General features: G+C 41.8%; 1 protein-coding gene across 30 annotated transcripts in view; it reads right to left on the minus strand.

The window, feature by feature from the left end:
- Tfdp2 (transcription factor Dp-2) overlaps nucleotides 1-27,576 on the minus strand; it is a 152,821-nt gene that overhangs the window by 55,654 nt on the left and 69,591 nt on the right. For 2 of the 30 annotated variants that reach the window (XM_074059085.1, XM_020184647.2), the window contains exon 1: nucleotides 1,645-2,078. The exons of 23 other annotated variants lie outside the window; for them this stretch is intronic. In XM_074059085.1, coding sequence (XP_073915186.1) covers nucleotides 1,645-1,675 — 31 coding nt within the window. In that variant the 5' untranslated portion in view covers nucleotides 1,676-2,078. Of the gene's footprint in view, nucleotides 1-1,269; nucleotides 1,356-1,644; nucleotides 2,079-27,576 lie in introns of those variants that run through there. 5 more of the 30 variants (XM_074059101.1, XM_074059096.1, XM_074059087.1 and 2 more) reach the window with 4 other exon arrangements.

A 27,576-nucleotide genomic window follows, 5' to 3' on the forward strand; every position in this document is an offset into this window, starting at 1 on the left:
AATATAAAAGGATAAATTTTAAATAACTTATAGGTTGCTAAATCATTTATTCACTGATTAAGTCAGATTTATGACCCTCCTCCCCCCCACTTCTAGCTACTGTGAGTTTCAATTGTAACAGAAGAAACATCTGTTGCTTTTTTCTTCATCAGGGCTTTCCTAACTGAAAGAAAGGCTCTCCCTGACCTCTCCCACTACCCCTCCCATCCACACTAAGTTCCTTAAAAGTTTATGTAAAAATGTATTAAAATAGCTATTAAAACGTATTTAAAGTATCTATTGAAAATGCTACAGCTTACCCCAAAATACTCATTTCCTTATTAAAGTTCAAAGAACAACTAAATGCTATGCACATCCAAAAGAAGTGCCCAACAGAACACAAATTTAACCATAAGGCAGACTTCAAGGGTACACTTGAAATGCTCAGCTCTGTCGGTCATCACACATTGCTGGCTTACTAAGAATTGTTTAGGGATAGGATTTTTTTCACAATACCCAGATTCATACAGCATCTTGCATGTTATATTTTCTTTGCCAACCGAAGGCTGACATAATAGTAACCACTACCCCAAGAGGCAGACACCAAATGGTGCCACCCACTCTCACACTGTGCCTCATAATAAACCATAAAGCAGTGGAATGCACTGGCCCCTCTATGAGCAAACAATGCCTCGGCTTCATTAGAATACAGCTGACATTTTCAAAGCACAAATACTTTTAAGAAAAATGTACGGGGCGGTTGGGGGGGCAGTTGGCGGCAGTAGAGGGAACAAAATAACTAGAAAAGCTGAATAATTTTTCAAGCATCAGGTTGATTTCCAAAGATTCTGAGGAAGCCTATTTTGCAGTTGACAGTTTAAAAGTTTTCTAAAAAGAAAAAATGTTTAATAAGGGCAAAGCTTATTTTATTAACTACTAGAAAAAAAGGAAAGTATGAAAGTATCACTTGAATTGCTTTCACAAGCAATCACCATGAAGCACCCTTAACACTGTTAATATCTTTGACTGCTTCTCTAGCTCCTGAATGAAGAATTATTTCTACATTTTCATTAATTTGTGTAAGGAACTGAGGATAAACTAGGCTAACTCTACCCCTCCCCCCAGCCTTCCCCCCCACACCCTGGAGTTTTTCTGTCTGCAACCAGCAAGGGCGTCTTGAAATCAGCAGGCTCCTGGCCAGTTTTCAATATCACATTGCTGCTGAGTGCAGAACATAAAATCAACACGTAAAGAGCGACCATCAGTAGGAAACAAACTGATCTCCCTTACCTGGTCTAGGGAAGCATGCCTCTCTCTGCAGTACAACAACACTCCAGTCTTTGTTACCATTCACTGGAAACTTGAGACTGTCAGGCGGAAGCAATCGAGCTCAGAAGAGCTCAATTTAAAATAGTTTTCACTAAAACTAAAAAGATGCTCAAGAAAACTGGTTAACTGCCTCCCAGAAGACACCCCACAAAGACAAGTTACAAGGATCTGAAAGCACAGGTGTTGGGACCTTGTTCCATTAAAAGGGCTTTTTTTTTTTTTTTTCAAATTAAAAAATGCTTAACAGTGGGAAAGTGATAAAATGCCTAACTCCAAGCTAACATTTTTCTAAATATCATTTGAATTTTAACCAGTTTAAAAATAAGATGAACTTACTCATGAAAACTGCATAATTCGAGCTGTACATGTCAGGGCAGTCACGCTCCAAGGCAGTCACAGAGCAGAATTTAGTGCATCTTGAAAGCAGAGCAAACAGGAGGGAGGGAAAGAGGAGACACTCTTTCTTGAGAAAGTGTTTGGGGCTTTCTGAACCTGTAATAACTGTCTGCTCTCGTGGGAGGAAAGAAAAGTCCTGGTCCTGCCCCTGAGATAGGAGGGCATGCTTCAACGCCAAAGTGAATGACAGGCCATTTCTGGTATCAACAAAGAGCAGCTTAGCTGTGCTCTATTTTTTCCCTCGCTTTCCCACACAGTTAGAAATGTTGAGAATTTTCAGGTTAGTTCTTTTATATCTAGGGTTAAGTACCTTTTTCCACATTCTCAAGGGGGGGATCCCAATTACGTTGTCCTGGTTTTTTAAATGATTAATTAAAATTACATACCTAATCATCTTACTCAATTTTCCCAGGAGGAAGCTGAACAAAAGAGTACCTCTTAAATTCCATTCCAAATCTAGTCCTTGAGATATCGGGTGAGCATATAACTGACTGATTAACAATATTACTAAGCGTTTCCACTTTGACATGTGACACATGTAGAAAATAAAAGTAGGTAATGTTAAAAATAAGGCAATGAAATAATGAAAATTTCAACTGGATAGATATAAAAATAATTTACCAAAGTACCTTTGATTATATACGTTGCAAACAAATACTTCAATCAACAACATTGACTTACTGAATACTTATCGTAAGACTACTTTGGGACCTGAGGATATAATAGCAACACGACAAAAGCCAAACAAAAGGCTTCACTTTCAGCTTCTTTTCTTTGTGGTACTGGGAATCGAACCCAGAGTTTCATACTGTGCATGCTAGGCACACACTAAGCTACATCCCCAGTCCAAAGCTTCAGTTTCTATCTCAGTCCCTGGTGAGTATGACTACCCTAAATGAGTATGGTACCTTCCCTTCACTGGCTCCATGGAAACTGGAAACCCTCCTCTTTGAAAGTCTGTCTTGAGACAGCACCAGGAAGGTAAGAATTGTGCACTTTGTCAGTGTTGTGCTCCCAATGCCTAAGACACTGCCTGCCAGACATTCAAATACCTACAGAGTGAAACCCATCAGAGGCTTCTCTTACTTTTCCTTTACAAACACATATTACACTTGCGCACAAACGGAGATATGCCAATGATATAGTATGGGTGTAAATTAAATTGGTTTACAAACACGTTAGTCTGAACAAAATTGAAAATACAACTATAGGACACTGTATCTTTTCATATTCTATAATATCGTTACTATCAGATGTGAGTCCACTATAATATTTGAGTAAAGGAATGAAAATTCTATGAACTAAGTGTTTGTGGACAGATTTCAGAAGAATTTTAAATAAGAAAATGACTACAGAAGTAGTTCAGTGGTAGAGTACTTGCTTAGCATGTGTAAAATAAATAAAATAAAAATCTTAACAAAAAAAGAGAAGGAAGTGAAATTACACAGTATAGGATCAGTCTTAAGTACTAAAATCTTGAATGTTTATGCCCATTTACATTCCCATATTTGGAAATAACTTTTAACTCCTCATTCTTGAACCACTTTTTTTTTTGGTGGTACTAGGATTTGAACACAGTACTTTGCACTTGCTAGGCAGGCACTCTACTCCTCCAGCCCCTTATACCACTCTTGATCATCTTAACAGATGATCCTTCTTACAGAGAAAACAAATATACATCTCTAACTTGTCAGATCAGACAAAAGTTCTCGCACAGTGTCACCCTGGCTAGGGTTTCTGGAAACTAGATGTGGTCGCGTCTGCCCTCTACAGCTTTAAGACAAAAGGAAAGTAAGCTTCCAAGTACTCAAAGTACTCACCGCACCTCTGAACTGCAGAGCACCTCCCTGCCTCTAGGCTGGACAATGACTACAAGTTCACATAGAATCTACCTTGTATATGTTGTAACAGTAAACCTAAAGGCCACCCAAGGGGAGGAAGACGTGGTAACTGAGGTCAAGCAATGAACCAAGCTGAATTACAGACTTCTTACAGGAGCCACTTTCCTTCTTCCTAACCATCATTCTTATCTTCAGCAAGTGCTTACTGAGCACCTTTATGCACCAGGCACTAAACTGGGTGACAGTCTGATGTGTTGTCTACTGTCTACTCCACAGGAGTGCCCTGCAGCCCACCTCTGTGCCTCCTTATGTTTCTTTCTCTTGCTAGCTTTCCTTCCTGGGGCCATCTCCAGGCCAAGTGCCCAGTCTCAGTGCCCTGCATTCCAGGCCTTCCAGCAGCACACTTCCGACTGTCGTAATAACATGCATCCAAATGTAGGTCCTTGCAAGTAGTTTCTCCTTAATTGTATATAGAAAATCCATTTAAGCATATTAATTACAACTATTACTTAAAAAACTCAGGGGGCTTCGCATTCCCTCTCCCAGGATAATAAGCTTTCTTTGGACTGGAATTTGCAGTTTATTGGTCACCTGACCAAATATTCACATTTAACGACCCATTTGTGACTCTTCAGGCAGAAATGATACTGTGATAGCACAATGAGTTTTTATTTGGTCAGTGTCTGATAGATATAAGGATCTACCAGATCTATACAACAAAGGAGTGGAAGCTAGCTATTCTGTGCCTATACTTACATGTTCAAGTAAAATGTTTAATCTTGACATGTCCAGACCTAAAGTAAAGGGGTCCTGCTACCACTTGCATGGGTAAACACTGATTTTTTTTTTTTAAAACATCACACAGTAAAAACCTTAACTTTGCTTGTTCCTCTTTCTATGTCCTTAAATATAAACATTTTCCAAGGTTCTATATTTGATGCTTGCTCTTGTGTGTATCTGGAACACCACCCCCAAAGATGATCCCTGGGCAACAGTCCTATTGGGAGGTGGTAGAACCTTTAAGATGTAGGGCTTAGTGGGAGATTTAAGGTCACTGGGGTCATGCCCTTGAAGGTGATGTGGGGATGTCAGTCTCTCTCTTTCAGTTCCCAGCCATGAGGTGAATAGGGTTTTTTGGGCATATGCTCCTGCCATGATGTACTCGCCACAGGCCCGATGCAATGGGGCCAATCAGTCATGAATTAAAATCTCCAAAACTATGAGCCAAATGAACCTTTCCTCTTTTAAAGATGACATATCTCAGGTATCTGTTACAGTGATAGGAAGTTGAGAGGACGCTCTTTTCTTTTTTTTTTTTTTTTTTTTTTTTTTTTTATTTTTTTTTTTTCATTTTTCTTTTATTATTCATATGTGCATACAAGGCTTGGTTCATTTCTCCCCCCTGCCCCCACCCCCGCTCTTTTCTTAAAAATCTATACTCCCTCTTTATTCTAAAGCCACAGATTACCCATCTCCATGGTTTGTTTTGTTTTGCCCCTACTAAAATTTAACCCTCTAGTTTTAGCTTTTTCTATTTTGTTCTGCTCTAAACTCTTATTTAGAACTGCCTATTGAGCATCTGTCTATATATCCCATAATCTCAACTTCAGTACTTAACTTTTTGTCTTACTTACCAAACCAGCATATCCTCTGTATTCCCCAACCTTGTTAAAGGCATCAGCATTCGGCAGAAAAAGTGATTTTCTTCTTGTCTCTTCCTCATCAAATGCTCACATTATTTCTGTTTTCCCTAATACATATCATTCTCTTATTTTCAAAATAAAAAATAAATGAGAAATACAATTTTTTCTTTTTTTTTTGTGGCACTGGGGTTTGAACTCAGGGGCTCACACTTGCCGGGCAGGCACTTATTGTCTGAGCTCACCAACCCGAAGAAATACAATTTTTGGTTACTATACAATGTCCAAAGCTATGCTATCCAAAATGGTAGCCTCAACCATATGTGATTGTTTAAACTTATCTCAATTCATATTTATTTATTTATTTTTCAGTATTGGAGTTTGAACTCAGGGCCTTCACTTTGAGCCATCACTTTTTTCGTGATGGGTTTTTTCTAGATAGGGTCTTACGAACTGTTTGCCCAGGCTGGGTCTGAACCACAATCCTCTTGATCGCTGTCTCCTGAGTAGCTAGGATTACAGGTGTGAGCCACTGGTGCCTGGCTTAATTAATATTAAATAAAATTTAAAATTCACTTTCTCAGTGTCAAATCTATGAAGCCACACATGGCTAACATCTCCATCACGGCAAGAAATCCTACAAAACATCTCTGGTCTAGACAGTAGTAAACTACTTAAGTTCATCCACATTTTTCTCCATCTAGCCCCGTTCTACCTTTCTAATCTTATCCCTACCCAAATCCCCAGCATGCTTTTGTCACGAGTTAGGATGACCCACAGAATTAAATTTAACACTTCCCAGGATGAAGGAGGCCTATCAAGGAACATGAAAAGGGACTGGTGGAAGTGCCAAAGGTGCTAGAGAGGACAAAAATAGTTCCCTAAGCCCCCACAAGTTAGGAGGAGACAAAGTTTAGAAGCAGGAGTTTTAGCCTTGGAGAAGAACTATGGTGCAGCAGAGAAAAATGAGCATTAGTCAGAACCTCTCATCCAAATTCAAGTTGATTGATTTTTTTTTTTTGTGGTACTGGGGTTTGAACTCAGGGCCTACACCTTGAGGCACTCCACCAGCTCTTTTTGTGATGGGTTTTTTCAAGACAGGGTCTCATGAACTATGTGCCCAGGCTGACCTCGAACCATGATCCTTCTGATCTCTGCCTCCTGAGTAGCTAGGATTACAGGTGTGAGCTACCGGCACCCTGGCTCAAATTCAAGTTTAATTTAGTTATAGAGACAGATTCTGAACTCAAAGGAGGCAGACTTGAGAGGAGTTACTTTTAGCTCCCCTGGCTCACAGAATCAACAAAGGTTAGCTGAGCACTTTGGAAAGGTCAATGCTGGGCTTCAGGAAATCTAAGGTTGCTATGACTGTGTCTGCCAGTCTGTCTCCATCTACCTTCGCCTTTGGTGTTCTCTCACGTGAGCCTCCTTCTCTCTCATTCATTCTCCACATGGTGGGAACCATGGCCAATGATAGTCATTAGTTCTTTTTTTTTTTTTCACTACTGAGGTTTGAACCTTCACCTTGAGCCACTCCACAGTACTTTTTTTTGTGATGGGTTTTTGAGATAGGGCCTCACAAACTATATGCCCAGAGTTGGCTTCGAACCACCATCCTTCTGATCTCTCCCTCCTGAATAGCTCGGATTACAGTGAGTTCTATATCCAATAGCTCCTGTTAACCTCTTCTCACCCTAGGCCCTTCAGTACCAGAAAGATGTTCACTGGCTGTGCTTGAATCAAATGCTCATCCCTGACCTTCTAAGAAAATGGTGTCCAAGTGGTCCGTGCAGGGCCAGTCAACTGTGGCTGGAAGAACAGAAATGTATAAAGCCTATACAGTGGCCAGGCAGCTGAGGACAAGGCTGGTGGAGAAACTTTCAACAACCCCAAATGAACACTAAAATCACTAGCTGAGTTGTTCTAAACAAGTTAACTTAATTACTAGGAGAGTGATAGAGCACTTGGTAGGCAAGTACAAGACCCTGAATTCAAACCCCAGTACTCCCCCCCCGACCAAAAAAAGGAAGTAAGTAAGTAATAATAACAACTAAATACAGGAGACAAGAGATTTGCCTGTAGGAAGCAAAATTAAGACTTCACTTTAGGGTTTCTGACTCCCAACTGTTCTCTTTTTCACTAAAATATTCCTTAATTGTCAAAGAGAGAGGAAGGAAGGGAGTAGTGTGTATTATTCACCTCTTTAAGGCCTTACTTTGTAACAGCTATTTTTTTTATAGGCAGCAAAAGGAAAAGCCCAGGTGATGTTACCTAAGCATAACTTTTCTTGAGCCCGTCACAGAGCTAGTATTGCAAGGCCATAAAGTAAACCTGAGGGTTCCCTGAAAGCGAGAGGACACATGCATTGCTCCCCTTTGAGGCGGGGAGAGGACAGTCACTGCATAAACAACAAAGAAGAAACCAGCTGTAATGCTAAAAGTGACTTCACATGACAATTTAGACACAGGAAGCTCATTCCAGCCCCAACCCAGTGCTCACCACTTAGAAAAGATGAGGGCACAGCAGGAGATAAGGAAAAGTCCCCTCTGGGGGCTTCCGTGGGTAAGGCAATCAGCCCCTATAGGCTGAGGCCCCACTCTCTCCCATGGATCCCTTCCTTCTATAAAGTACTTACAAATTACTGGGGAGGGGCAACACATCTCACATCCAAGATTCAGACGAAAATCTCTATCTTCTAGGGGAAGGCTTGAAGGAGAACCCCATTGGTGCTTGTCTTAGAAGCAAAAATCCTGTCTCTGGGAAGGGCAAGGCCATGGGAAGAGAGCCCCTCTGTGATGGAGGAATACAAGGCCACAGGAAAGCCCACAATGCACAGGAACACAGAAAAGCCAGCCAGCACCTGACCCAAGGACAAGGTGACAGCAGCCTGAAGTACTGAACATAATTATAGCAATTATCAAAACCTGAACCCACCCAACTCCTGACATCGTCAACTCAATTCCGAAGACAAACAGCATGAAGGAAGAGCTGTGCCCATTTCCTGCACAAACATAGTCTACCTGTCTCTACTGTTCTTCCATCCAAGATGTCTGCTATTAACATTAAAAATTACACCTCACACAGAAAAGGTGGGGAAGTTACCAACACATAAGACAATCAACAGAACACGATTCATGTATAACCCACAGTCAGAAATGTCAGACAGGGGCTTTAAAACAACCAGTTCTTCATCCTTCTCATCATTAGAATGGAAGAAAACATCTCCTGTCTTTAGTCACTCCAAAAGATCACTGTGCCTGTACAGCAAAACACTAAAAATGCACTGTGGGTTTTATAACCATGGCTGGTGCTTTCCTGCCCCCTCACTACGTGCCTTGTCTCTTTTCCGACTTTAATCTGTGTCCTTCAGCTGTAGTAAGCCGGAGCTTTGGGCACACAGCTTTCAATAAGTTCTGTTGGTTGGTCTATCTACTGAATTAACAAACCCACTGGGAGAAGTAGGTCAGAAGTGAGGGTGGACTTTGTGACCACTCCAAACCTTGGCAAGCGACTTTACAAAGTCCTCTATCAGATACGTGTCTTGCAAACACTTTCTTTCTACAGCTTCCTGGTCTTTTCATTCTTCCTGTAGCATCTATCTTATAGCAGAGGTTTTTAATTTTAATAATCTGCAACATTGGGTTTTTTTCTTTGCTTTTATTGTTGTATCTAAAAAGCTATTGGCAAACCCAAGGTCACCTAGATTTTCTCCTGTTTTTCTTTTTCTTTTGCTTGGCAGGACTGGGGAACTGAACTCAGGGCCACTTGAGCCACATCCACAGTCCTAAAACAAAACAAAACAAAACAAAGCAGGATCTCATGCTTTTGCCCAGCTGGCCTTGGGCTACAGTCCTCTTACCTCTGCCTCTGAGTAGCTGGGATTACAGACGTGAACCACCACACCTGGCTTTTCTCCTGTTTGTCTTCTAATAGTTTTGTTTTGTGTTTTACAGTTAGATTCTGTGGTCTTCTTGCTTATGCTGGGGCTGAACCCAGGGCCTCACACATTCTAGACAAATGCTCTACTGAGCCACACCTCTTGCCTTTTGAGGCTTTTGAGTTAATTTTTGTGAAAAATGGAAAACATGAACCCATGAGTTTAGGGCCAGACTGGGCAAGACAAAGAAACCCATCTTTAAAAAACAAACAAACAAACAAAAAAACCCAAAAAATCGGTAATAAAAACTGATGTCTTCACACTTACAAATATGTGGAAATTTCCATATGCATTAGTTCATTTTTCTTTATTATAATGAAACACCTGAGGCAGGCTAACCTTATAATGAAAACAGTTTATTTGACTCAAAGTTCTGGAGGAGCTGAGCACCTGGCACTAGCATCAGCTAGACCTCATGAGCACCTGGCACTAGCATCAACTAGACTAGCATGAGCTAGACCTCATGGCACTGTGGGGAAGCACGTGCACAAGCAAAGCGCCATAGGTGAGGTAGGAGGCCAAAGAGGGATTCTGGGGCAGGCTGGCACTTGTGTTCAGGTCACTCTCATGAGAATGCACACCAACAGGGAAGGACCTTTGGTGACCCAGGGCTTCCCATCAGGCCCCAACTCTTAAAGGTCCCTCTGCCAACTAAGGACCAAGCTTCCAACACATGAATGAACCTTCAGAGAACAAACAAACCCCCAACAGGGCCATACCAAAGAGCTACATTGTGTCTGTCCCAAGCAGGGCCCTGCTATGCTCTGGGTGTGCTGTGTACCTGTTCCTCACAGGTACATGGCTGAAGCTCAGGTCCCAGTGTGGAGGACAGTTAAAGACGATCAATGCTGGTACACGAAGAGTTTGGGTCTTGCAGGGTTGTTTAAAAAGATACAGTCTGGCTCCCCCCTTTCCTGTCTTGCCATGTGGCCTCTCGCCTTGTTGCTAGAAGACCCTCAACAAAGGCTAACCAGACAGGGCCACCTGGTCTTGTGCCTTCAGCCTCCAAAACTGTGAGCTACATAAACTTCTTAATTACATAAAGTACCTAGCTGCTGTTATTTTGTTATAGCAACACAAACAGGCTAAGACGGACCTGAAATAATGCATTCCACTCTTTGACCTTTCTTACTGCTTGTCTCACCACATCTGGAAAGGTGCCACAAACAATGCACTTCCAGTGCTTTTACAGAACTGCGGCTACCAGGGGAAGTAAAGGCAATGATAAGAGAGACAGGAAGGAGAACAATAACTCTGGATGCTGTGGAAAGCAGCTGTCACACATGGGGTGCCTACCAGTTCTTGGTTAGCAAGGACCTGCTTCCTCACATGTGGCATGAAGCGATGATAGGTAGACATTCACTTTTTCCTGCCTGTATCTGCTACTGTGTCTCTGGGAGATCTTTGACTCATGGAAATTTCTCCTGAGGCATGGCATAGTTTAATCTGGATTGTTAGTTTTTACTCTGTGTTTTGTAACTGTTCTTTCTCTGTGTCTTTTCACAAATGTGACCATGGGATAAGAGACTAAACTGGGTTCCACTTGTCAACTGCCAGCTACCCTCACGTTCCAGCACATGTTCAACCTGGGCCAGTAGATAAGTGTGCGAGACAGGTCCTCCTTCCTTCACCTTCTCTACCCTCCCACTGCAGGCAACAGTAGATACACAGAGATGTGCTTCCTGATAACATGGGGCCTATTTCATAGAGCACAATAAAAACTAAAGTGACACTTTCTCCCAAGAAATTCTAATCCACTGGTGCTGCCTCGAGTGAGGCCCTGAGTTCAAACCCCAGTACTGCCAAAAAAAAAAAGAAAGAAATTCTAATCCAGATTAAGAACATCAAAAGATTGCCAATAGCTGTAAGGCTAAAACTCAAGTATGGTAGCCATCAAATAGGAGCACTCAAATTAACCCACAATAAAGTGTCCTTGATACAACTGGCGACCTAATAAGTCAATTATCAAAGATATCAAAATAAACTAAAAAATGAACTAGTACCCAGAAATTATGAAAGCAGTTAGCATGAAGAAGAATTAGAAATATTTAAGTTCTTCTTAAATTAACCAGTAACATTTCATGCTATTGAAAGTTTCTAGAGAAATACATGAACATAGATCAGTGTGTTTACAAACTTAACTGCTGGTCTGAAAGACTTAATTAGAGTTGCCTTTAGCACTTCAGAAAGTTAATTCCCTGTTCTGAGCCTCAGTTTTTTCATCTCTACAATGGTCATTAATAATAATGCCTAGCTGGCAAGGAGGCTATAAGAATGACAGCAGTAATGGACATGAAGAAGTTAGCACAGCTCCTGGCAAACAGCTCTCGAAAAACTTCAAAAAAAACAAAAGTTAGCTCTCAATTGTTAGAATTAAATAAAACCGCAAAAACAGTATCTCACATGAACATTCACAAAAATCCTAAACAAAATTTTAGCAAATTGAATTCAAGAATATATAAAAAGAATAATGTATCTTGCTAGTGTGTAAGAAGAGTTTATCACAGGACTGCAAAGCTGGTTTAAACAACTCACCATATCCATAGAATTAAAAAGAAAAAATTACACTATCATGTCAATAGGTACAGATAATGCATTTGACAAAATTCAACAGCCTTCATGATAAAAACTTCAAATAGAAAAGGAACAGAAGAGAACTTCTAAAATGTGCTAAAAGAAAAAAAAAACTATGAAAAAACATAGCTAAAAACTTTGGTAAAAAACTGAATGTGTTTCCTCTGAAGTTAGAACAGACAACAATGTTCACTTTCATTACTTCCATACTGACCTATCCAAAGGAATAAGTCAAGAAGATGGAACAAAAGGTGTAAAATTTAAGAGAAGCTGGAACCTACAGAAATTTACTAGCAGTGAGTTTAGTAAGCACAGGCAGCAAGGCAAATCAACTATTTTTCTGTATTCTACCATCCAAAGCAATCAGAAATTGAAGTAAAAAACATAATTTACAACAGCATCAAAACAACAAATGCCCAGGATAAATTTAACAAAGTTAAGTGTCAGTCTTATACAATAAAACTCAACGTATTCCTGGAAGACACTATGGACCACTTCTGCTAGTGGACGGTCACACCATGCTCCTAAGCGAGAGGATCAACAAACGCTAGCAAATTTCACCAGATATTTTTACAGAAACATACAACCTGAGTCTAAAATCTGTATCTGAACTGTTAGGACTTCATACAGCCAAAAGAACTTAGAAAAAAGAATAAAATTGGAGGCCCTCATTTCCTGATTTCAAGACTTAGTAAACAGCTCCAGCAGAGCGTCTCAGAGGGGACTGTCAGGTGCACTGCAGGATGTTTAGCAGGGACAACTCCCCCCTTTCCAGCTGTGATAGTCAAAAGTGCCTCCAGACAGTGCAGTGTCCCAGGGGGTAAAGCTGCCTTTCAAGATGAACCTCAGAGCTGTATTAGGAAAGACAGTGAGGTGCTCGCATGATGACAGACAGATAAGTCAATAGAGGAGAACAGAGTCCAGAATTAGAGCCTCGATTACAGTCAACTGACTTATCACAAAAGTATACAACAGTTCTATGGGAAAGGATAATGTTTGCAATGAATTATCCTTGAATGACTGGCTAGTCAGATGCAAGAAAAGTAAACCTCACCTCACGTCTCACTCTGTAGAAAGAAATTAACTCAAAACAGCATAGACTTAAATTTAGGAGCTAAAACTAAAACTTCTAAAGGCAAACAGATGATAAAACCTTACTAATCTTGGCTTAGGCAAGGATTTCCAAAGACACAAATGAGTCCAAACCATTTTTAGTTCATAAATTATACATCAAAGTGTAAACATACTGCTCTTCAAAATTTACAGTTACAAAAATAAAAACTACAATGTGAGAGGAAATGTTTGAAAAATGCACATATGATAAAAGATTCATCCAGAATGAAACAGCAGCTGTGTGCTGGTGGCTCACACCTGCAATCCTAGCTACCCAGGAGGCAGAGATCAGGAGGGTTGCAGTCAAAGTCAACCCAGACCAATAGTTTGCAAGCCCCAATCTTGAAAACTACCCAACACAAAAAAAGAGTGGCAGAGTAGTTTAAATGGTAGAATATCTGCCTAGCAAGCGTGAGGCCCTGAGTTCAAAATCGAGTACCACCAAAAAAACAAAACAAAAAACCCCAGAGTGGAACAGTAAGTTAAACAACCCAATAAAAATGGGCAAAAGATTTAAATAGTAAAAAAAAAAAAAAAAAAAAAAAAAAAAGATATGGTAATAGAAAAGGGCATGAAAAGATTCAAAACATCATTATTCTTGAAAGAAATGCAAATTACAACCACACCAAGCAGGGCATGGTGGAGCATGTCTATAATCTCAGCTACTCAGGAGGTGGAGATAGGAGGATCATGAGTTTTCAAAATCAAAGTAAAAACAAAGGGCTGGGGCATAGCTCAAGTGATACAGCACTTGCCTAGCAAGCACAAGACCCTGGGTTCAGTCCCCAGAAATGCCAAAGCAAAACAAAACAACTCCCTCCACCCCCAAGCCCTACAGTGAGATAGCACATAGTTGTTCCAATAGCTAGAAAGAAAAGAGCAAACAAAACAATTCCTGACTACACCAAATGCTGGTAAGGACAAGGGCAACTAGAACACTGCTAGTGGGAGTACCGACTTACAAGGACACTTTGGGAAACACGGTCGATGGTTTCTAATGAGTGAAACACACACTTTTCATGACACAGCAATTCCACTTGTAGCTATTTACCTTAGAGAAACACAAGCTTGTGTCAACACATAAACCTGGATTGGACTGTCCATGAAAACTGTCCACCACTGGACTGAACACAAGTGTTCAACAACTCTTGAATGGATAAACACTGTGGCACACACAACGGAACGCCAACACCAATGAAGAGAACTGCCACATACAACATGAATAAACTGAAAAGTAGTATGCTAAGAACAAGGATCCAGACACAAGTGACATTAACAAATTAACCAAAAATACTCCATATGCACAAAGTAATTAAAGCAGACCCTTGGTACTGGAGGGTATCTGGCTTCAAGGATAACCAACAAGGAAAACCACTCGTGCTCGGGAAGCAGAGCAGCACTGCACGTGCTGGACTCACTTTTCTCACTTTTCCTACACCACCACCCAACTTCCACTAAAGACGCCTGCCTTTCAGCAAATCTCTCATGTTTATGTTATCACTTTGGTTAAGCACAGTCACTTTCACATTGTTTTGGGGGCATCATTTGCTTTTTGGGAGGCAAACGGTCACAAAATGAAGGGCAGGGAATACTTAACAGATGACACCGGGATTTATACACAACTGACGATCACTTATTGAGAGCTTCTCACCCACTGAGCGGTGCAATGCATGCACTGAATGGGAATTTAAATTCTTGTTTCTGAAAGTTCTTTTCTTTTCTTTTTTTTACTTATAGTACTGGGGTGTTGGGGTTTGAACTCAAGGCCTTGCACTTGCTAGGCAAATGCTCTACCATTTGAGCCATTCTCCCAGCCCTTTCGTGTTGGTTATTTTTGAGATGGGGAGGTCTCCTATTTATGCTGGGCCAGCCTAGACTGCAATCCTATTTATGCTTTCTGTACAGCTGGCATGACAGGCACACACCATGACACCTAGTTGTTTTGGTTGAAATGGGGTCTCATGAACTATTTGCCCAGGCTGGCCTTGAACCCCCATCCTCCTGATCTCTGCCTCCTGAGTAGCTGGGATTATAGGCATGAGTCAATGTGCTTGGCATGATTGTGAAATTTTTACTTACTTGTTTTTGACCATACTTGGTCAAAACCATGTGAATAAGGCAGGCATACTATATGGTTTAAGGAGCCTAGGCAGGGCTAAATGAATCACTGGCACTTATATTTTGTTAGCTACATATCACATCGCTTTAAATCAACTGCAAACTCTCAGCTAGTGGCTCCCACCTGTAATCCTAGTTACTTAGGAGGCAGAGATCAGAGGATTTCGGTTCAAAGCCAGCCGGGGCAAATAGTTCACAAGACCCTAACTCGAAAAAAACCCTTCACAAAAAAAGGGCTGGCCCAAAGTTCAAACTCCAGTACTGCAAAAAAAAAATCCTACAAACTGACAAGGGGTTATCTTGTACCTCTGGGAAGAGTTCAGTAATACTAATGACTCACATTTGTGTATCGGTGAGTACGTTGCATAACTCTCATTCAGTCAAACAAATGGAATGTGGTATAAGATACTGTAATGCAGTCCAGATGCCTGGGTTCAAATTCCAGATGAATACTCAGGTCATCTGCAGAAGCCATTTAACATCTTAAGATTCACTTTCCTTGCTCATGAAACAGAAAAGCATGAAGTGAACTGGGGGGAGGATGGCTCTGAGAACACAGAGACATAGAGAGGGTACCAGCAGCAATGGCATGTGAATGTGGCACTGAGGACAGAAGCCTGCTGCTGAGAAGGCTGGGGATGCAGCATGGTGGTAAAGCACCTCATGCAGTTAGTGAGCACCTGCTAAATTTCAAGCATAGTACCTGGTATGAAGGAAAAACAATGAATAAAAAAAACAAGACAGTTTATTCCCAGATGGAAGTTTCACTCTCCTGGGAAGATGCTGACAACTAAATAGAGAATTAAATACAGTGCAATAAATGCTGAACTGGACTAGCACAAATGCCACAGGAGCACAGAGAAGACAAATGGAATTCACGGAGGGTAGAGGTAGGACTGCAGATAAAATACAGGATATCCTGTTGGTCATGGTGGGCGTGCCCGTAGTCCCAGCTACTTGGGAGGCTGAAGCTGGAAGGCCACTTTATCCCAGGAGTTTGAGGAGAGCCTGGGCAGTATTTTGAGATCTCCTCTCAAAAACACAAACTTAAATGAAGAAGACAGGGAATAAAATATAGGGCATGTAGTTAAACTTGTACTTCAGGTAAATACTGAATACTTTTTAAATAAAAGAATGTCCCCAATATTGTCCTGTGTTTTTTGTATGTGTGCTTGAGATTGAACCCACAGCCTGTGCATGCAAAGCAAGCTCTCTACCACTGAACTACACCCGCCCCCTACATTCTTATTTGCTGCATCTGACAGTCCATTAAGGGCATGACATTCAGAAAAGCCTAGCAGGGCTGAGAGGCAGCTTGGTGATAGAGGGCTTGGCTAGCACAGAGGCCCTGGGTTAGACTCCTAGCACTGAGGAAAAAAAAAAAAAAAAAAGCATAGCAGAATAAATGTCCCCAATAAATCTGAACCCTGAAAAAGTTTGTCAGTTTGTCAGCTGTGGCCATATGGAGATATGACAATGATCTGTGGCTTCCTGAGAACAGCTGGAGAGCACTGAGGGCTCTTGCCAATAGCCATGTAAATGAGCCATCTTGGAAGTAGGTCCAGTCCGGCCTTCATGTGACTACAGTCCTGGGAACAGCTTGACTACAAGCTCCTGGGAGACCTCGAGGCAGGCTTCCTCAGATAAGCACTCCTAGATACCTGACTCTCAGAAACAGTGTCAGATTAAATGTCTGTTTTAGCTTGCTAAATTTTGCAGTAATTTGCTATACAGCAATAGCTAAGCATTGCTGAGCCCGGTGGAGGGTTCTGTGCCCCTTCCAAATGGGCTACACTAGCACCCGTCATGCTCCATCACTGCTAGGAGAAGCCTGGGCCAGGATGAGCTCCCAACAATGAGGAGGTGGATCTAAAGGGCCCTAGCTGGGCCTCCTGTGAGCAGGAGGTCCTGATGGTGTTTTCCACGGCCACCATGGGAGTATTGAAGTTCATTAGCTGTGGCACATCTTTTCTGAAACAGAAGAATAAGTTTTGTTTTTTGCAGGTTGGGAATCAAATCCAGTCTTCACGTGTGCCAGGTAAGGGCTCTACCACTAAGCTGCACCCAAACCCCTAATAAAAGCGTTTTCAAAGAAGGAAAGGCAATTTCTTTCAGCTGTGTTTAATCTCTTGGGAGAACTGTGTGCAACTGGGAATATAAGCAAAAAGAGAAAATTAGCAGAGCTAAGAAATACCTTATCTTGGATTAGCTCTGTTTCTTAGCTTGATTTCATGTGTGCTAAGAATTGATATTGCTCTGACAAGCAAAAAAATAATTTTGCTCCTGGGTGAACTGTTTGGAGTCTTGTCAGAAAGAAATTCCTGGCACCTAAGGATAACTGAATAATCAACTAATGCAGATGTTCAAAGAGTATTCTGCAAAGCAACACCCATGCTGGGGGGTTCCACAAATGATTTTATTCTGGCAGATAAGTTTCAAGTCAAAATGAGTGCATTACCAGCTACCTAATGTGAGCAGAAAAATGTCAGACAGACATTTCTCCCTTTTTTCCAAAAATACAAGATGAGGTGAGAGGGAGGGCATGACAGCTACAGCACTGACTATGGCTGGAAGGAGATGAGACACTCCTTCCTTTTTGACCACAGCCCATAGACTCAGCTCTTGTCTTTATAAGCTTTCCATACAAATCTCAGCTTATGCTCTTCTGACATATCTTTCTCCAACCAATTCAATATACCTAAGTTCAATAGATGTTTAGGTTAGAACCCTTTAAGGTCTGTGTCCACGTGTATCAGATGTCACTTTTACCCTTGTAACTTGCAAAATAGTCATAATTTTCTCCCGAGAGCCCCAACTAATTTCACAGAAGTCAAAAACATTGCCTTAAAAGGTGTATCTCCAGGAGAGTACAACCACTGTTCTAAGTGAAGCCTGATTACCCTGTGTTTTCTAGAAATTTCTATGTAAATTAATATTTTGGTACTGTAGATCTAGATGATATAGAATTGACACATGTCATCGTCCTGAAGCTTCAGGCCTGAGCCCTAGGCACTGGAATCGAAAATGAAGGAAAGTTCAAAACCTGGTTAGCAGAATCATCATCACTTTATAGGACTAGCTGTCCTGTCCTTGTGATGCAGAATGTAAGAGGGCTCACCAAACTCTTCAATGTCAACTAGGATAACAGATGCTGCTCAGGCAGGTTCCTTGCTCCTAATCGCTCTACTCCAACTTACTTGCCTCATATTTGGAATTTCTTTATCTCCTTCCCTTTTTAAAAAATCGCTTTTCCCTCGCTCTCTGGGTTCATAATCTAATAACTTTAGAACCTTATACCACTAATACATCTTAATATAAAGATAACTTTGTTCTTTATTTTAATGGATATTTGAAGAATTAGATTCTCCCAAAATAGATACCACACACACACACACACACACACAGAGCCAGGAGGCTGACAAGTTCAAGGCCAGCCTAGGGAACACAGTCATAAAAATGCAGGTGGGGCAGGGGGAAAAATGGCCCAAACAATGCATGCACATGTGAATAGATAAAAAAAAGAAAAAAATTCATTTTTATCTCATAGCGGTTGTATAATTTCACCTTTCTGCTTTCTAACTTGTCTTCTGGGGTTAGCTGGAGAGAAAGTTTCACTTTGAAAGTCTTACTAACATCAACTTTCTTTTGTCATTCTCAAACACTCCTTTTATTCAGGCACATTTTATTTTATTTTTAATTATAGAAAATATGTAGGCTGGGCATTGGTGGCTCCCACCTGTAATCCTAGCTACTCAGGAGGCAGAGATCAGGAGGATTGTGGTTTAAAGCCAGACCTTTCAAACAGTTCGCAAGATCCTATCTCAGGAAAAAACCTACACAGAAAAGGGCTGGAGGATTGGCTCAAGTGGTAAGCAACTGCCTAGAAAGTGTGAGGTCCTGAGTTCAAATACCATTATAACCAATAATAATAATAATAATTAAAACAACATGACTACTGTAATTATAAAAGCAATTCCCTATCATGCGTATAGTGAATATATAGCAAGAATCAATCATAACCCTAACTTCTGGAAATTATAAAAAGCAGTTTGACTTATTTCCTCATTTTCCCCTATAAATAAATCACACATAGCAAATGGCAAAAACATGAAATACATAAAATCTTACTTAAATTTGAGGTGTTAAATTATATCAAAACATCTCTACACAAAATAATTATTGTGTATTAAGCAAAAAACAAACTTTATTTGTTTTTTGGTGGTACTGGGGTTTGAACTCAGGACCTCACACTTGTGAGGCAGGCGCTCTACCACTTGAGCCACTCTGCCAGCCCCAATTTCCAACTTTAAAATGCTTCTCTTTGTAAATAAAACTTTACAGCTATTAAACTGGCTATCACATACATGCATGCATGCATAATTTACTTTAAAAACCACTGGCTATAAATAATGCTTGGAGAAACACTGTGTCTTTGTCTACATTACACTGAGCTTCATTTCTGTAAGATGGAACTGAGGGATGGAATTATAGGAGCCAACAGTTTTGCATTAGTTAGTATAAGGTGAAACACTGTTGTAGTCTGAAAACAGGCTTGCAAAAGCAGTAGAATGGGAACCTCCCTCCTTTCTTCAGAGGCCTTTGCTTTAGAGAGCACTCCTCAGGTGGGGAAAGTCTTCAAGATCAGGCTGATTTCACCAGTTGCTCAATCCCCATTCCCATGCAGCTTTAGAGCGACAGCTCTCAAAATGCACTTCAGTGCTGCCAACACAGTGTCCCTGGAAACCTGTCAGAAATAGCAGAATTCAGACCCACCTCAGACATACAGATCAGATAGTCTGGAGGTGAGGCCTGGCAATCTTTAGAACATACCCCCCAGTTGATGCTGGCACCTGCTGAACTCTCAGAAGTACTTGCCTAGAGAATTCTGAGCCTCCAGGAATACCAAGAAAACATCACCTTTATTAAATAGGGAGTGAAAAAAGATAGATCACTTTGTTCAAATTATTATTCAAATGGCTATACTGGGAGACTGAGGAACTTATGAATACATTAATCTTCTCTTCTACATCCTTTGGATTTGTGACTTGCATGTCACAAATCACGTCAGTCATAACTTTCATACAAGTGGCCTCTCTTGAAGAGTGCATTCATGATGTCACTGTTCAGGGGATAATCAGAGTACCTAGCTTCTTCTGCAATGTGCATGAAATACTCCATTACTCTCACAGACACGGAATGAGATAAACGAGTAGGTGTCTGAGTGTGCAAGTGTCGCGTCACAGAGCACACACATGCATAGCTACAGGCCGTTTACTTGCCACTGTTCCCTGAACAGCAGTGTAACAAGCACTACCACGACACTGCCACTGTGTTAGGCGTTCTGAACAATCTACAAGTGATTCCAGGCATGTAGGAGGATGTGCCTAGATCCTGCACAAACACTGTGCCATCTGTGATAGACTGCAGCACCTGCAGAGTTGGGCATCATCACTGAGTCAGGAACCCAGCTCCCCAAGGGTACCTAAGGGCAGCCAGGACTCACATCACCAGAAAATCTTGGCAGCAATTCCCTCTAACTTCAAAACACAGCTTTTAAGAAAATGTATACTGCTGCTCTTTCATTTATTGATTGGTTTGAGTAATTATCATCTAGCATCTATTATACTAAATGTCTATGCATTTAGTACAATAATAAAGGAAAAGCTTAAATATCAAAGAAACAATGAAAGAATTAACGGGGAAGAAAAGCAATAATATGTCACTCAACACTTACTACTTGCTGAATACTGTGTATAAATGTTAACATGTGGGCATTAAATGAGAAAATGCACTCCACATGAGGTAGGTATTACTATCCCCCATGAGCGTGACGATCAGAGAGAGACTTAGTACTTTCACTTTGTTTTTGTTTTTGAGACACGATCTTGCTATAGAGCCCAGGCTGGCCTCCAATTTTTAATCCTCCTGTCTCAACCTCTGGCATGCTGGGATTATAGGCATGAACTACCACTCCCTGCCAGATTTAGTAACTTGCTATGTCACCAATTATAGAACTGCTAAGTAGCAAAGCTGAATTTTACAGCTGTGCTTCTATGGTACCAAAATGTTTGCCTTTTCAAATATATCAAACTTGCTTTATAACTTGAAGCAAAATATAACACCTTTTCAGTAAACATCAAACTAGTAAAAAAAAAAAGGCTTATATAGTAAAACTTTAGTAACTTAATACTTTTCTTGTTTAGTACTTTATTTTTTAAAATGTCACATACATCTTGTGAATAATAAATATCTGCACATGAATTCCAGTGCAAGATTAAATTTAAGACCACTATTAGAACAGAGCTATTGAAGAGGTTCTGGCACAGAGCTGTCAACAGCATGGAGACATCTTAATGCTGCATGTTTTGCTTTTGGATTTGGTGACTCATGCAAATTTTATGTTGGTGATAAAACAAGACAATTTAAGTAAGGAAGTGCAACAAATAAATCATTTAAGACAGATTTTAGAACCAATTCCACTGGCAGTCAGTGGAAGGGGTCTGAAACAGTGGTGTCAACAGTACGAAAGATGCCTCACTAGAGTTAAAAGTGCAGTTTGTAGTTGTGGAAAGGTCTTCTTCAGTTAAAAGACAATGGTCCATACTGGGAATTACAAATAAAATAGACAATTAGATCAATTCCATTTTCAAAATACTGAGTATACAAGGAATTCCATTTAAAAAGACACTTTAGCTGCATGTGGTGGTGCACGCCTATAATCCCTGCACTCAGGAGGTGGAGGCAGGAGGATCAAGAGTTCTGGGCCATCCTGGGCTGCACAGCTGGATAGTGAGACCTGTGTCTAAAACAAACAACCAAACAAGCTATTTTCTTTTCATCAGTGTTGTACTCTGCCAACTGAGTCACAAGCTCATCCAATGAAAATGTATTTTGAAAGAAAAGAAAAACAAGATGGCAGACACACTTTCTTCCAAAAAGAAGTCTCACATCGTCACCCTTCCTAACAGATAGCAGCTGGCTCTCTCGACAGCTGTGAAAGCAGGTGTTGGCGTGCAATAGACTATGGCTGTGTGAACAGAGGACACAACTTACAATGTTAGGAAAGGAAAAGAGCTAATTTATTGTGGCTCTGGGATAACACAACGCATTGAGAAAACAACTTATATATCTACAATGTGCAATCAGAGAAGCCAGCACACTTATGTAATCCAACCTTGCCACATCTGTTGTGAAAAGTCAGCAGGACGATAAATGATGCAGCAACCACAGTATTTAAAGTACACTTGAGTTTCCCTTTATGTTTTAAAGCAGGACTCCTTGGATGTTCATAGCTTTGTTTTTGAGACAGGGTTTTAGTACATAGCCCCAGCTGGCCTCAAATTCGAGATCCTCCTGCCGCAGCCTCCTGATTGCTGAATTACAGGTATGCCCTACCACACCTGACTCTGAATTTTCATTTCTAATAGCCAACTTTTACTTACCTCTAGTATTTAATTATTTAGTATAACAAACTCATCATTTTTATACCTTGGAGATGAACTTAGGAAAATTACAAGAAAAAGGATCAGCAGGCACAGACACTTCAAGAAAAGCAACCTACTGGAATGAATAGGTCAATAAATAAAACTATTTGTAGAATAACATAGCTGCCTATTTTTAGATCAGTGAAATATTTTTAAATATCCTGAAATCAAACCCAGATTCAAAAGGCTAAGCCCAAACCATTCACTGTGTTCATTAAAATACAAACGCATACTAAGCCAGGCACAGTTAAGAGGACAAACCCTGACATGACCTCATGTTCAGAAGTCTGCCAAAGAATTTTTTATAGAAATAGCAACCCCCCCCCAAAAAAAGAAAGCAAATGTCATTTTACCTACTACTTAAAAGAAAACAGAAGCTTACTAGATATCTCAGCTTGTGAAGCAAACTCTGAAAAAAAGAACAAGAACAAATTTAACTGTTAATTAAGAATGGAGCTCTAATGTAAGCCTCTGAATGTTTTAAGGTTTTAAACAATGAGTCATTCCTCTAACAGCAGTTCCCTTTTCTTACACCTTTCTAATTCCTCTAAACTTTACTTCACTCTCATCAAGAAAAGTGAAGCTGGAATATAGCTCAGTGGTAAAGCACTTTCCTAGCAAGCACAAGGCCCTAGATTTGATCCCTAACACTGCAAAAAACAAAAACAAAAACAAAAAAAAGGAAGGAATAAATCAAGATACACTGTAAGCACGTATATGAATGTCAAAACGACCCCCCACATGCTGCTAATGTATGCTAATAAAAGAAGGAAGGAGGGAGGGAGAAAGATGAAACAGTCACATTTTCATCTCAGCAGAAGTTCATTTGAGCCACACAGACACTTGCAGTAAGATTCCAAGTCACTTCCACTCCCACTTCTTTGCCCACAAAATGCGTCCTCCAAGAAGTCCAAATGGCTAAAAACACATGAAAAATGTTCCCTATCTCTGGCCATGAAGGAAATGCAAATCAAAACCACACTAAGATTCTCTCTCACTTCTGTTAGAATGGCTATCACCAAGAACACAAACAACAAAGGTCGGTGAGTGATAAAACAATTACGTCGCCGTTTTGTGAATCGGCGGCCATTTTATCCACAGCCTCACTTCTTGAGAAATCGAGCCACCCCCAATGGCAGCCCCACCCTTAACAGAAATTCCCGTGCTCTAAGACTCCCGCGCACGTGCTAACTTCCTCAAGCTCCCTCTTCTATAAAAGCCACACCTAGCCCAGAGTCAGTGCTGCGCCATCTTTCCCTGGCCTGCCTGGCAGTTTCAGCCTGCCATTAAACCTTGCTCTTGGATGCGAGACTTTTCTTGTGGGCTTTCTTTGCAAGCGGCTGTTTTCCCTAACATTTTGGTGCCGTGACTCAGATCGGGTGTGCTCCCGACACTGACATTGCTCTCCTGGCACCACCCCCATCCCACTCCCCCACCAAACTCCCATTCTTTCCTCCGGGATTTGAGCTGCCTTGCTGGAACCCCCAATCCTAGAAGACACCCTCACTAATCACAGGGAATTTCCTCTGCCCCAGCGCGCCTCTAATCACCATCCATCAGTGGCCAATCCTCCCTCAAGGTCCTCTCTCGGTGAGTCCTCCTCGCATGCAGAGCCGTGATCTCTTTCTCATTTCCTCGAAATCCTAGTGCTAGGTCTCAGCTCACGCTCATCCCTGGGGACTGGGTCCCCTAGGACTGTGGGCCCCCGGTGATGGAGATGTACCTCCCAGGAGTTCCACCTCTACTCTCTCCTGAGGAACCAATATCTCAGGGACGCCCGTCATATCCTCGCCTCAGTTGAGGCCTCACCATGGGAGTTGGACCGTCCCAAACTCCCTCAGACTCCCCATTGGGCTGTCTCCTGGCCAACCTTGGATCCCTCTGCCTAACGCCTGATCTTAAGCCACAAAAGCTCATTTTTTCTCTGTAAGCAGGCATGGTCCCAATACCCATTAGACAATGCCTCCAAATGGCCATTTAATGGCACTTTCAATTCCAGTATTTTAAGGGATTTATACAATTTCTGTGAGCGTGCTGGTAAATGGAAGGAAATACCCTACACCCAATCCTTTTCCTATCTCCACACCAAAACTTCCCTCTGTATTTCCTGTTCGCCTATGCAGGCTCTATTAGCCTCCAAACCAACCAAATCCTCTCCCAAACCTCCTCCTTCACCATGCTTCCTTGCACTGCTTACCCTGCCTGTCTCTTCCTTTCTTTCTGAGGGACTTTCCCATCATGGTGTCAAGCGAGCCACTCCTTGCCAACTCTGGCCTCAAGGCAATTCCGGCTCTGGGGAGCTCATGCTACCTCCCTGTGGGCTGAGACCAAGCCGGGGTTTATTCAGGTACGCCTTATGCTATGTTGGGGGAGTCCTGATTGATTACGGCATCTGATGACTGCTTCTCTCCCCCCCCAAACCTCCCCCCAATGCCCCTTCTGCCTGAGACAGTGACCCAAGAGTGGGGGTTTCATGTTGCTGAAAGCATTCCAATACCAGTCAATGGGAGTGACCTAGAGGTACACGTGATCGCTAATCCCTCAGACATGTGTCATGCCTCCAGGCTCTGCCTTCCCCTCCCTTACCTAAGATGTCAGGTCACCTTTTCTGCTTCCTCCATGGTCTTACCGCGTGTCCTTCATCTCTGTCTGCCTTCCCCTCCCTGGGCTTACTGGGATCCTGGCCTCCCATGAAAAACTTGTAGCATGGTACCTTATGACTTAAGTTATTCCCACTAGTTTGTCAGCCCCCTCGGACCAAAGCAACTTCAAATCAGCTGGTAGGCACCGGTGAGGCAAAAGCACTTACAAAAAAACTGCAGCCGCCACATGCACCCTAACTCCGCCCCTACAAGGGGAGGAGAGAAAACAAATAGGCACGCTCATGCACAGGGATGATGGCCCCTGGGCACAGCGGAACGCCTGCCACAGCTAAGAGAATCCATAGAGAGGACCCAACACACATCCTAGGCTGCCAGCCACACATGGTGGTGGCTGCAGCCCGCTGCCACTTCCCCTAGAATAAACACATGTAGGCGCGGGTACACAGGAAGAGGGGAGGGGCAACAGGCCGCAGGATCAGGCCTAAGCCACCCCCAATGGCAGCCCCACCCTTAACAGAAATTCCCGTGCTCTAAGACTCCCGCGCACGTGCTAACTTCCTCAAGCTCCCTCTTCTATAAAAGCCACACCTAGCCCAGAGTCAGTGCTGCGCCATCTTTCCCTGGCCTGCCTGGCAGTTTAAGCCTGCCTTAAACCTTGCTCTTGGACATGAGACTTATCTCGTGAGCTTTCTTTGCGAGTGGTATTTTTCCTAACAGTGAGGATGCAGGGAAAAGGAACCCTCATACACTGCTGGTGGGAATGTAGGCTAGTACAACCACTATGGTAAACAGTATGGAGGCTCCTTAAAACTAAAATTAGGTCAGTGGCTCATGCCTGTAATCCTAGCTACTCAGGAGGCAGAGATCAGGAGGATTGCAGTTTGAAGTCAGTCAGGGCAAAAAAAGTTCGAGAGACCGTGTCTTGAAAATACCTAACACAAAAAGGGCTGGTGGAGTAATAAAGGTATAGGCCCTGAGTTCAAGCCCCATATTAAAAAAAAAAAAAAAAACTAAAAATAAATCTGCCATTATGATCCAGCAATACCACTTCTAGACATACCTGAAAGAATGTGAGTCAGCTTACAACAAAGACACCTGCACACCCATGTTTATTGCAGAGCTATTCACAATAGCCAAGCTAGGGAAACAGCCAAGATGCCCCACTACTGATGAATGGATTAAGAGAATGTGGTATTTATACACAATGGAATTTTATTCAGCCACAAAGAAGAATGAGATTTTGTCGTTCAAAGGTAAATGGATGGAACTGGAGAACATCATCTTAAGTGAAGTTAGCCAGGCTCAGAAGGCCAAAAGCCACATGCTCTCCCTCATATGTGGATTATAGTCCTACAACAAAAGCAGCAATATTTTGGGACACAGGTCACACTAAGGTGAGGCCGTACACAGTAGGGATAGGGAAAGGGAAGGAAACTAAGAATTTGAATGTGGTTGATGTGCTCTCTGTACAGGAATGAATACAGAACTCTTTTATTTTTATTTATTTTTATTTTTATTTTTAGAGACGGGAGTCTCACTGTGTTGCCCAGGCTGGAGTGCAGTGGCTGTTCACAGGCGCAATCCCACTACTGATCAACACTGGAGTTTTGAGCTGCTCTGTTTCCGACCTGGGCCAGTTCACCCCTCCTTAGGCAACCTGGTGGTCCCCCGCTCCCTGGAGGTCACCATATTGATGCTGAACTTAGTGCAGACACATGATCAGCATATTGCATAACAGCCCAAAGCTCCTGGACTCAAGCGCTCCTTGTGCCTCAGCCTTCCAAGTAGCTGGGACTACAGGCGCACGCCACTGCGCCCAGAGAATATAGAAATCTTAAACTGGCTGGGGCCACCATGGGAAGGGGACTAGGGAGGAGTGAAAAGGACTGGAAGAAATGAACCAACTGGGGTTGCAATACATATATGCATGGAAATATCACAAGGAAACTCCATGTATAGCTATCTTTATCTCAAACTAGCAAAAACATCAAGTTTTTCTTTTAATCTTTCATGTTTTTTTCTTCTACAAAATCAGAGAACAGGAGAATGGCACAAGTCCTGTGGTGGGGGGGGGGTGGGGAACCAGTGGGAGGAGGAGGTGAAAGGGGGGGTAGGAGGGTAAATACAGTGCAACCATAATGTACCCCCACCCAGCACAAGAAAAGAAAGAAAGAAAGAAAGAAAGAAAAAAAAAAGACAAAATCCTTCCTCCATTGCTATCCCCAAGCTGTGAAGACCTGTTTAAAACGTTACAAAACCTCAAAGGACTACATGTACTCTAACAGGTTCCCTGTTGCTGTTCCAGGATTCCCAGGCTCATCTTTTAAGATTAAAAAGAATTAAAAATACCCCTGGTGGAGTAGCTCAGGTGATAGGAAATCTCACACTATCATGCTCCATCCCACAAGATGACCATTCTCTCCCAGCGTATCCATGCAGTGTATGCTACCTCCCCATGGCAGCTGAGAGACCGTGTTCACATAACATCTGTTATAGTACATTGCTGTTGCTAATATGTGAGAATTTATAAATTCTTATGTAGATTAGTGTGTCTAGAAAAAA

The sequence above is a fragment of the Castor canadensis genome, chromosome 17 (genome assembly GCF_047511655.1).
Source record: "Castor canadensis chromosome 17, mCasCan1.hap1v2, whole genome shotgun sequence".
NCBI classification, from domain to species: Eukaryota; Metazoa; Chordata; class Mammalia; order Rodentia; family Castoridae; genus Castor; species Castor canadensis.